The 12,016-nt window shown below is 46.1% G+C and overlaps 1 protein-coding gene across 2 annotated transcripts; it reads left to right on the top strand.

Annotated features, from left to right (window-relative positions):
• Positions 1-407: 407 nt before the first annotated feature.
• bmf2 (BCL2 modifying factor 2) lies at positions 408-11,264 on the top strand. Of its 2 annotated transcripts, XM_068724510.1 has the most exons (4): positions 408-519; positions 3,459-3,710; positions 4,838-5,055; positions 7,647-11,264. In XM_068724510.1, the coding sequence occupies exons 2-4, from the start codon at positions 3,482-3,484 to the stop codon at positions 7,761-7,763; spliced, it is 564 nt and encodes a 187-aa protein (XP_068580611.1). In that variant the 5' UTR covers positions 408-519; positions 3,459-3,481; the 3' UTR covers positions 7,764-11,264. The 2 variants fall into 2 exon arrangements, with proteins under 2 accessions (XP_068580611.1, XP_068580612.1); XM_068724511.1 differs by lacking the exon at positions 408-519 and having other exon boundaries at positions 1,939-3,710.
• Positions 11,265-12,016: the final 752 nt, after the last annotated feature.

Genomic DNA, 12,016 nt, shown 5'->3' with positions numbered 1-12,016 from the left:
TTTTAATGGTGTTGTTATAAATGCTGCAGTTATTCGGCATAAACACCCACATATAGAATGGTGGATTGATTTGTCATCAGCCCGTTTGGTCGTAGTTTAATTCATGTACTAGCCTACACTGAGTATACACTAGAGATACTTGGACTTTACTCGAGTAGTTCTTCCATTTGATACATTTCTCTCATAAGTAGTCAGACTACTGTGAATTATCATCGTGCATACACAATATCTGCGCTAATGTGAGCTATATAATACCCCTTAGGTGTGTTTCATTTGCATAACTCAGTGTCGCTGACTCTGCTCCACCTTCCACGTTACCGAGGGGCGGATCCCCAGTCATCGGGGCGGACCGCTAGTTCTCCACAGCGAGAAAAAACAACCCGCTCTAGTCAGCAAACATGCACGAGAGGCTGTGATGCAAAGAGGGATACGAGTCGCTCCAACGCAGTCCGTGGAAAACAAGGTAACGGCAAGTTGTCAAGATACCACCGATCACAACGGAAAGCGCGCGTGCTGGCGGTGAGTGTACCGGTCGTTTATTCCAGTTTAAAAAAGGGAGACGTCGCTCCATTGCAGCGACTCGTTGGTTTCTGGTGATTTGTCAGCTTGGACATGCCCGGGCAGAGACGGGGTGAGCGGACTTCACCGGAGCGGTGGCACATGGAAGGGAGCCGTTTATTCTGTTTGTATAGAAGTGTTTCTGTCCGGCTCTGCTCCTCAGCGAGGCTCTCTGCTCGCGTTTCAACGGACCAAGTGAATAAATGATGAAGTGACTGCTGCTATCCATCGCCTCCCCGCGCGCGTGCTGAGTTCACCCCGTCCCGGCTGATGTTGCCCGATCTTTTGGGACGCACTCGCTGGTCTGTAGCTGTTTTGTCGCGACACAATATTACAGATCATTAAGTAAGAAGCGTGGCCGAACACCACACAGTGAGATGGCCTGTCCGTGTTTTAGTCCACGCGTTAATATCTGTGGATCTATCGGCTCTGTTGTTCATCGGAGGTGTTTGTTTTGGGGGAGAGAAAGTGTCCACGCAGGATAATGGGAGCCGTGCGAGTAACACCGTTATGACGCGCTTCTGAAATCCTGCAGTAATAACCGAACCAACACCTGGATCAACTTTTACCTGCTTTGGGGTTTTTTGGAGCGAGACAAAAACAAAGTTTTATTCCACAATTTCGTCTGTGGTTCGCATCACGTGTCACCTTCCTGTTTCTTCACAATATTGCGGCTGTCATATTCGCGAATGTTGTGTCGACAGTGACGAGCGAGAGGACTCCGCGTGTTTCCGCGGCGAGCTGCACCGGGCATCGAGCTCCTCAATGCGGGTAAAGACGCAGCGGGTTCCCGGTGGTCCTCCGGAGCCCACAGAAACACATGATAGATGAACATTTCAGTTTGTAACTTTGATTTATTCCAACTGTGTAGAGAACAGGTTTGCGTCTCAGTGGTAACTTACATCAACAACATGATCATTTACCATACAGATAGAACGACGTGTCTCTGGGTCTCTGGGTTGGTTGGATCTTCTTCCAGTGATAGGTGAAGTAGCGTGCATGACTGTATTGGTCATCAGCACACTGATATCCACGGGATTATGCATCGCCTAGTTACATGAAGGCAGTGGGATAAATAGCAGCAGAGCTCACCTTGAGTTCACCCCCACCCTGAGTGGTGCATGGAGGAGAGCCCGGTGCACAGATGGTGCAGCAGAGGGAGCCACTTTCTGCAGCAGCTTTGAGCCTCTGACCAGCGCTGTGGTGGCTGCCAGGCCTCCCTGCTGCCCCAGGCACTGTGTGTGTGTGTGTGTGTGTGTGTGTGTGTGTGTGTGTGTGTGTGTGTGTGTGTGTGTGTGTGTGTGTGTGTGTGTGTGTGTGTGTGCGCAATGTCGTTCTGTTTTCCTGTCTGCGTTTGTTGTTGTTTCATGTGTCTGACACTATTGTAATCTTGCCAGTCCTCTGTTGACTGCCAGTAGAAATTTCAAGACAGGGCTCACGTTGCCAGTGACACTCAACACAAGTGCATAATTGATGTCAGTGGAACTTGTTGTACAGTTGCAGAGAAGCCCTTGGTGCATATTAATTAATGTACAAACTAATTTGCCTAGAGGAGAAGTTAATGCCGATTCTTTGAATGTATGCATCTAATTAGTTTGCAGTGTGAAAGCGGACTGACTTCACTACTGAATTCCCTGTGAATGATGGAGGCCAGAGGACGCTGTGGATCAATCACCTGTTTTTTTCTTTACAGATAGTCCCGATTCAGAGACTTGCATCGTACTATAATGAGTTCTGGATCATTGGATAAGCCAGTGTTTTTCCTCATTTGACTCCATATGATATGACATCAGGCGCTGACACTTTAACAAAGAGCGATGTACCAAACAGACCGCGTCACTCGGTAAACACAAGTCCAGTATATCCAGTTTTAACTTTTGTACTCGACAGTCAACCCGGCCCATGTATCTCCGCTCACACCGCAAAGAGGAAAACAAAGTGGGCACGCTTGATGAAAATATGAAACACTAGTTCAGATTGTGGCATGTGGCCAAGAGGAAGAGAGAGAGTGTTTGTGTTGAGCACCACAGTCGAGGATGGAGTGAAACTCGTTATCTCCCTCATGAAACGGCTGCTGCATGCAGCACATGACAGTCTAGCCAGACTTTGGTTTCACGGAGGTTTCACTCACACACCATCCGCTTGATGTGTGTGTGTGTGTGTGTGTGTGTGTGTGTGTGTGTGTGTGTGTGTGTGTGTGTGTGTGTGTGTGTGTGTGTGTGTGTGTGTTTATAGTGCAGACGGGCAGCTATCCAGATATTGTGTGGTTCACAGAGGGAAGAGGGACATGAGCAGGTATTCATGTTGATCTGAGGAGGTGAGACTGTGCCTCTGCTCTGTGATTGAGGTTACGGTATATTTTTGTTGGGGCGGGGGGGCAGCTTGATATAAAGATGTGCTGCAGGAGGATGGCAGATTTGTGGAGATTTAGACCCACACGTTTCCATACGTTTGGCTCCTGTTGCTACTCATCACTACATTACAGGAGATGATGGTGTGTGTGTGTGTGTGTGTGTGTGTGTGTGTGTGTGTGTGTGTGTGTGTGTGTGTACGTTGGCAGATCCATCTGTGCCTGTTTTCAGTGTTACCTCACACAACATGAGCCTCTCACTGGGCTTTATAATGACTAATGACTTGTTTTCATTTAATGGAGACAGGGAGCCAGAGGGCAAAGTTTCAACAGATAACAGGATGATATTTATTTTGTTTGGCCTTGAAACAAATCCCACCCGGATTACCTGCCAACTGAAGATCGTAGACACATATTCGTCAAACAGTCCCACAGATAGGTGTTCTTTAACGCTCACACACACACACACACACACACACTCACACTCACACTCACACACTCGTCGTGTCTATTTCTAACGGTTCCATCTCGTGTCCTCTTCTCCTCTCAGGGACTTTACCGCTGAGGCGTCGGATGGATGATGAGGAGGAGGACATGTCACGGCCCATCTCGCAGCTCTGGGGAACGCCCTTCAGGGACGTCAAATACGAAGACCGCTCCACACAGATCTCGGCTGGACAGGCCCTCGCCGCCGCCGTCACCGCCGCCGTGCCCACGTCACAGAGCCACAACAACAACAACAGCGTCGGCATCAACACGCTGCCCTGCAGCTTGCTCCGGCAGCCTCGCGTACCCTTTCACGGTAAGCAGGAGTGAGCTGATGTGTTCCAGCACTACCTCATGTTCTGAGTTACTCACAGAGAACCTTCCGCTACGACCCAAGTGATCACAAGCTGTCCGTCTGAGAGCGGGAGGCGGGCTTTTCTCTGTTTTTCTCTTATTAAACAAACTAAGTTAAATTTTAAATTCTCACTACTAAACAGAAAATATGTTTCCTGGTAACTGGAAGAACCCCTTGTCCTATTATACAGAACATGAGGAACATGAGGAACATTCCATTCCAAGAAACGGTTTGTTTACTGTGTAGATTTATCTTTACAAATAGTAATACAGAAATATACTATTAACTTAAATCTAATGAATGAATTGCATTCCCGTTTCTTTTTTTGGATTTTAAATGACCATTTCTTGAAAGAATGAAAACAGACAACACTGACTTCATTACATACATAAAGGGACATACCAGCACTAATATGACCAACACTTTTAATCCAATATGGTTTTCCCATCTCTAATCAAATCAGTGTGACATCACCCTAATTGAATTGAACCAATGTTGAAGTAGAGTGTTGTTGACGTCAGTGAGTGAGACGTGCATATTGTTCTGGGTTTAAAGTCCTCGATACATAAACACCACTGACTATGTTGTTACCTTGTCCTACATTGTAATCTAGCACTAATGCATGTCATGCACTCGGCCCCGTTTCTTAAAGGTATCATGGTCCTCTGTGAGGCATTCTGCACACATGATAACAGAACAAATGTGTTTTGCTCCTGACTGCAGAAGCACATGCTAGAGGCTCTGAGTAAACTCATTGACTCGACAGAGAGGCAGCAGGTCACCGAGGACGCTGCTGACTTAATGCGGTGTTTGAATCCTCCACCTACCAACGCTCAAGAAAGCAACACAACAGCAGCGTCAAATAGAGAGTCTTTATTCCACTCAGCAGGTCGGACACAGCTGTGTTTGAGGCCGTTAATATTACTCAAGATTATTTCACGCCGTCTCATCTACAAATCAACATAAGTGGTTTTACTGAACTATAGCCTGATATTCAACTTGGCTCTGACACTCACAGCAGCCTCTCGGTCATTTGAAGAGATCCAACAGCAACACAAGTTTTAAGAAGCTTGATGTTTTCCTTTTAGGCAACGCTGGATTACGCTCACATTTCCCCGCTCAGTTTGAGCCCATGGAGGACCGGGGAGAGAGGCAGATTGAAGCGGAGGAGGAGGAGGGCAGAGGGGAGGAAGAGGACAGGATGGCAGAGAGGCCCGAGGAGCAGGCAGGGGCGAGCGTGGAGGCGCAAATCGGTCGTAAGCTTCGGGAGATCGGAGACAAGTTCCAACAGGATCACGTTGAACTGGTAAGCCTCACTCCCAAGCAGTGCAGTGGGTTGTTAAATGACCCCCCCACTTCAAACAACTGAGCCTGAATGAAACTTTTCAGTGTCAAAGTGTAAACAGTAGGATCACAGGTGGACTGACAGAGAAGAAATGATGTTACATAAACGCCACGAGACACGTCATCAGCAGCAGGCCAGGACTCAATCCATATCTGATGACTTGAGACAAAAAGTTTGTGTTTTGTGTCATAACTGTCTGTGTGTGTCAGCTTGTACTTAGAGACACAAGTCAAAGCTACGTGGTTCAACCTGTGGCTCACTCTTAGGAGGAAACGGGACAGAACATGTTGCCAGCTGGACTGTTCACAACCAGCTGTGAATAGAAACAGCTTGTGCAGTGATTCAACCACACTGAAGGAAAAGTCCTCAATCGCTAATACAGCACGATTCAGTAACTTCATGCGAATTCTAAAACTACAAAACTAACATGTATTCAGTCAGTATCCTGGCTGAGAATATCTAAATATTGCTTCTTATTTGGGCCCTTTGGTGGAGGTCACGGTACTTTAGTCCGAGCGGAGGGTTGTAAACCACGCTGATACCGTGTCGCTGCAGCCGACGGGACTCTCAGAGAAACGTGTTCTGGCTTACAGAGACAGAAGAATGAGATCAATTCACTCATCTGTTTCTGTGCTCCAGATGTTTTCTAGAAAACACCTGGTTAATTGACACCCTCCTGTGACTTTTACCTGAAAGCTGACTTGGTTGTCCTGGTCATACCTCATGAAACATTGTGGGACGTAGAGATGATGAAGGTAATTGAGTGTAGAGGCTCCCGAGGGGATAGTTGAGCACACGTGATCATGTCTAGTCCCTGATATGCGATTAATTGCGTATATCAAGAAATGAAATCCTCAGGGAAACATTGTGTCCCAGTCTGACTGACAACATGTTCCTCTCACACCTCTGTGTTCTCCTGGTGAGATCTGGTATCGCTGTGTGTTGGATAACAGGTCCAGGGGGTTACTCGTATCAGTGTTTGTAAAGCAGTCGCTGCTCTGACTGAGAGTCCACACAAGTCACATGAATATGAACTGAGTTAATAATTATGTGCCGGGAGTGTTTTTGCCATGGCGTGGCTGATAAGTTTCAAAAAGCTCTCGACTGGGCTCCATAAAGACAGAAATAGAGAGAGAGAGAAAGAAGGTAAAGAAAGTGAGTATGGTGAGAGTTTATGAGGAAGAGGAGGTGAGGAAGCTGTGACTGTCACCAGCAGGAGTGAGTCTGTGTCTGGGTAGACTCGGCCGGCTGTTTGTACGGTGTCTAAAAATAGACCGTGACTCACGGCTACCCACAATACCTCAGCTGTCCCGCTGACTGCCGCGGTGCGTCTTCGTGTGTGTTTTGGTTGGTGTGTGCAACTCTGTGACAGAGAGATAAGAGAGGAGCGTTTCTTTTTTGTCTGCTGTCTGCGCTCCAGCGACTTTTCATCCTGCTGCTGTAGGAATGTTCCAAAGGGAGAATAATCACAAGTGATCTCTTCTGATATCCAATCACTTCTTCTGTATTGTGTCTGCAGCTATTGTTAGACTGCTTCACTTCTCCAGGCAGAGGTAGCCGGTGTGTGCTAATGTGTGGGTTGTTGTTGATGTGAAGTACATTGTATTTGAGGTTTGAGTCTTAAACACTAGTTTTGACTAACTTTTTTGGCCAGTAAAATGCTTCAAATAAAAAGTGAATCCATTCTAGTATTGAGTAAACATACATGTTTGTAGTTTTCTTTATTGTTTGGGGGCATTAGCCTAAAAAAGGAAACAAAACACACACCATGACAGCAGAAAGAGGAACAAACCAGGGTCCTGTTTAAATACACTCAGCAGTGTAGAATTAAGGCAATTAAGGACAATTAGGGTTACGTGTAGCTGTGCTGCTTCTATTCACTCCAGTCTATAACGGCCTGTGGCGGGCTGTGGTTGCTGGGCTGGTAGAGACCTTGATGGAGAGAGCAGGGAGACAGAGAGAGATCCTAACAGGAATGCTTACGCAACAGGCTGCAATATCGGAGCGCGGGCTGTTTGGAAAGCCAGTGGGAGCTGTGCAGGATCAGAGAGGAGGAACCCCTTCATCTGGCTGCACAGCCCCCCAAAAAGAAAATGACAAGAGCTGGAAGAAGGCAGCTCAAAAGGAGGGAGCAGCTTCGCTTTCCTTCGGCTTTGTTTTGATAATTATTCGTCTGACTCGTCTGTTACAAGAGAGCTGTGATGAAATAAGCGCTTCACTTTGAGCGTTCTTGTTTAGAAGTCAACAGAGCGACATTTAATCAGCGGGACTGTCTCAGAGCCGAGCGAGGGTCATTTTCATCCTCTCATCAGACAAGCAGTGAACGAGAGTCGCTAGGAAACCCTGACCCTGCATGTTCTGCAGGATGAGACGGACATGTTTGCTAGACACAAGCCGATGTTGTGGAAACATGCCGTCTACGAGGTCATGTGGTCTGAGCTCACAGGCCTGTTGTGATGAAATGTGAGACGGTCTGATGAGCAGTTGATTTAACATGCCCCCCCCCCCCCATGCTAACCAGCTAACGTGTGTTTCTCCCTGTTTCCCTGCAGTTCCTGAGGTATCAGAGACAACACCTGCCTGCCTGGATGCGCCTTGCGATGGCCCTGTTTGGCTTTCTGTTCCCCAGAGAGGCTCTGCTCCCCCGCCTGAGAGGAGAGCAGAGATGAGGGGCTTCCTGCCGGCCTCTCCTCAGCCCCTGTTCCCCCCGCAGGGGACAAGGGACCAGACTTTAAGATGGCACTGTAAGATGGAACACGGGTTTGGATTTTGTTTTCTAATTGAACACAAAGATGAGATGAAGAAGACACTGGTCACCGCTGGACGGAGACCGATTACAATTTTGTCCTTGTTTTTGTTTTTGTAGTTGTTTTTTCGCCTCTCCAAGAAGAAGCCATTGCGTTTGAAGAGATATTTTCGAAATATTTGTAAGATTACCTATTTTGTACAGTAAACTGCTCTTTTTATTTGGTATTTCAAGTCTTGAAGGACCTCCATCAGTCCAGGGAATGCCTTATTCTCTCCTGCCACAGTACGTTTGCGTCAAGGAAGTCATGAAATATAGAGATTCATTTAAAGATTTGGACACTTGTTTCTGTGGACATTTCTGTTGCTGAAGTTACTGACTTCAAACCTTGAGGACTCGAGGCACATTTCTAATTTATCCTCAGAAAAAACAAGAAGCCCTGTCCTTATCCTGTAGTGTTCCACACTGGCTGATTAGAAAGTTGTACCAGCTTCCTCGGTAGACGTCGGGGCCGTCACACCGCCCCGTGTCCTCATCAGCCTCTCCATCTGCAGCACCACTCGTGATGCCGATGGCCTGAAGACCCACTGTGTAGATTCAGACCCTGTCGATTGGAAGGAGAAGACACACGTATACTTGAATGTAGGTGTGCTGAAGATATTCTGACTGGATCACCATTGTGACTGCTCTTTTGTGATCACGTGTATGTAGGAGTGCGTGCTTTCTGTTCCCAAAATCTGCAATCATTTTGAAACCAAATGAGCACAAACACCACATCTCCGTGTGGGACCACGATCAGGGAACTAAAACAATCACCCGGCTGAAGGTCTTTGGGTGAATGTCATCGTATTCTGAAGCTGTTCAGTGTTTCTTTCTCTGGCTGGATTGACAATCGCAATTTTGCCCTTTGCTGCATAGTGTGGGCCGCCTGTGGGGGTGGGGGGGGTGACACTTATCGGCGTTTTTTAGGGGCGAGCAATATTCAAGCCAGTTGGAAGGAAGTCTAATCTTAGGGATCTGTTGCATTTGCAATCAAACTGATATCCATAGAAGGACGTTTCCCAAAACACGACTGTTCTCAATGAAAGTACGCCTCTTAACAAACATCTTCGTTGCAGAAACTTTTTGGGTTCAAGTTACCGAGATGCATTTTTATTTCGTTTCACTCCGGGTGTAAATGTCTCGAGCACGGATGTCTGTATCCACCGTTCATTCAAGTGCTTTCTTTCACCAAACTGCCAGTGGTGTGTTCAGCTTGTGTACAGTTCAAACGTTTCTACTCACACATTGGGAACAGGAGAAGATGATTAAGCCCCTTTGTGACAACTGCTACGTTAGCATTCTGTAACGGCACAGCCACTGTTTCTCCACCTAAGGTTCATAAAGGAAAAAGTCTAGAAGGACTTTGAGTAAGATGTTAAAGATTCCTAAGTTGATGTTTTATTTCAGTCTGTTGTAGATTCATGATATGAACCTTTGAAGACACTGATGGTTTTGTTCTTCCTCTTTTATGCTTTCTTCAGGGAGTAGTTAAGAACCATGCTAATTACCTGATGCTAATTTTTGAGTTGCGTTTGCAAACGATCTGCCTTTGAATGACGACTCCGTGTTGGTAGACGACGCTGCACAAGCAAAGACGTTTCATTCGACTTTTTATGTTTTCCAAATGCTGAACCAAAAGTTTGTTTCCTGCAAACACTGAACGCTGAGCCAAGTCCGAGAGACGCTCTCTGGTCTTCAGTCCCAAGCTCCGCCCTCTCTGTCGTCGTCCAGCGTCACCTTTAACTACTCCCTGTCCGGACTGAGAACAAGATTCACTTTGTTTTGTTCCTTTTTACATAATTTATTCTAATTTATTTTCTGTATATTTGCTCAGTGCTACTGTATAGATGCTCTCTCGGTGTGTACAGTCCCTTTCTTCTCATGGTTGATGCGCAGTGGCTTGTGTGTTTGGTGCCTGTGTGTGGGGAGGCTGGACTAAAGCCATGTGCCTCGTGCGTTCTCACAGGAATGGTGTGAGTCTTTACAAATCACGTCAACAACAGACAATCAAATGTACAAAACGTGCCTTGTGAGTAACAGACCTGCCACATCATCATCAACGCTCGGCATAATTACCCAAAGTCGCCGGTCGCAGCTCTTCTCTCACTCGTTGGGAGAACAACGCGCTCCGCTGCGTAGCGTTGGCTCAAACAGTGCGGCGTGTTCGTTGTGCCTTGATACGCAAAGAAATCTGTTCCACGAGGCACCGGCTCAACCTTTGACATGTCTCGGCACGAACGGCGAGTTTCACCACGCGAAACCTTCTTAATATCAGAAACGACTGTTTGCAATCAATGTGCACTGTAAAAAAAACAACAGCATTTTTTACCTGTATACTGTACTCTGCGCCTCTCTTTCTACTCCTGTGCTGAAGCTCCCCTCTGAGGACTCTGTAGGACCCGTGACACGCTGGACCGGCCCGTAGCTCGTCTGGGCTTTCTCATCTGCGCTGTAGTCGGGCTGCGGGTTTACGTTTGAAGGAGCGATGAGCCACCATGGTGCCCAGTGTTATTTGAGGCGGGTTGAACAGCCACCGAGTCGGTCGTCACCAAGACTCAAGTGAAGCGTTTGTTATTCGTTCGACCTTCGGTGTCTTTAATATCAAATTTCTTCGATCGTTTTTTTTTAAAGACAGAGTGCATCTTTACTGTCAGTGCTGTGAATTGGTGTTTCTTTTATACATTGGACATGGATTTGACGCGGCTATTGTTGCTACCTTTATAAAAAACCTTTTTGGCTCAGATTTTCCACATCTTTTTGTAAGAAGACGAAGAACGAACTACAACAACACAACTTTTTTGCTATGATTGCTTTTTTTCAATGTTGTGGCATTTATAATTTTGGATATTGCCAAGTCTGCTGTGACACTCTCAGTTCAAGGGCTTTTTTCGATATATGTAAATGGAGTAAAAATGCATGTCCAACATTCCTGGAAAAAAACGGTATCTTAAAGGTTTGAATGTAATTTAATGGAGTGAAAACCACGATATCTCTTTCAATACATGAACTGAACAGTGGAGCTTAATCCAGACTCCTGCGCTGTGGGAGTTTGTATTGTCTTCACATTTCTTTCTTTAGGTTCAGAGTGGTCTCAAGGATTTCACATTCATGTGTCCTAATGAAGTGAGACCCAGTCCAGATGTAGCAGTTTTTGTTGAAGCACTGGCTGTGTTATCTTTGGGACTGCTCTGTGTCACACGGCGCAGGAAATGAAGCGATGGAGGGAACGAAGGAGGACGGGGATGTTTGTTCTTTTTCTAGTGCAATATGCTGTACATAAGAGCTTGACTCTCGAAATCTTACAATTTCTCTTATTTTCTTCTGTTGTTGAATGGGTACATTGCTGTTTTTTTTTTCATTAAAACTTTATGGACAATTGAAATGGCGTGTGCTTCGTTTCTGTTACTGAAGAAAAGCTGAAAGCACATACACAGTTGACTTTAAATAACAGCAGGAAGATCACATCGGTGATCCTCCTGGAAGAAGATGATGCCCGCAACTGACATGTTCCCAGTCCTGGTTTTGACTGGTCTGAGACTAGCTTAGCCAGTGATTTTAAACCCACACTGGGAAAAGAAGCCTGCAGCGTTGTAAACATCACATCCCAGTCTCAGAGACCTGGAGAACTCTGACACAGAGCGGGATGCTGTGGCGTGTAAAGAGCTTCTCCAGGTCTCTGCCTGTTCAAGTTACAGCCAGTAAAAGAAACTCAAAGAAGACGGACAACATCACGGTGAAACGCTTTGGAATTAGAGTCTGATACAATGACTGTATATAAGAAATACAGGCAGTCACCACTGGTTTGTGGACGACAGTTTTGAAGTTTGAATATGAAATGATCCGAACCATAACTGACTAGTGTGCCTCGTTGTGTTTGCCCACACTCATGTGACAGTGGTGTAGCTTGTTCATGGGCTAACGTTAGCTTTTTAATTCTGGCGAATGCATTCACGCTTCAAACATCATGAAAGTGGAGTTCATTTTTGAAGATTATCTTGCTGAACAAAAAGTGTATCATAAACTTGTGTTTCCCAGAGAGTTTATTTTCTGAAATAATCCAAAATCCAAAGGAAAAATCCCATCGGGCCTTTTGACGAGGGAACCAGTGTGACGCTAACATATGTCATCTCTGGA

This window comes from Cebidichthys violaceus, unplaced genomic scaffold (genome assembly GCF_023349555.1).
Source record: "Cebidichthys violaceus isolate CVI_PGR_0920_01 unplaced genomic scaffold, fCebVio1.0.p SCAF_31, whole genome shotgun sequence".
Classification (NCBI taxonomy): Eukaryota; Metazoa; Chordata; class Actinopteri; order Perciformes; family Stichaeidae; genus Cebidichthys; species Cebidichthys violaceus.
The sequence above is the reverse complement of the archived record's forward strand: the minus strand, read 5'-3'. Positions and strand labels throughout refer to the sequence as shown.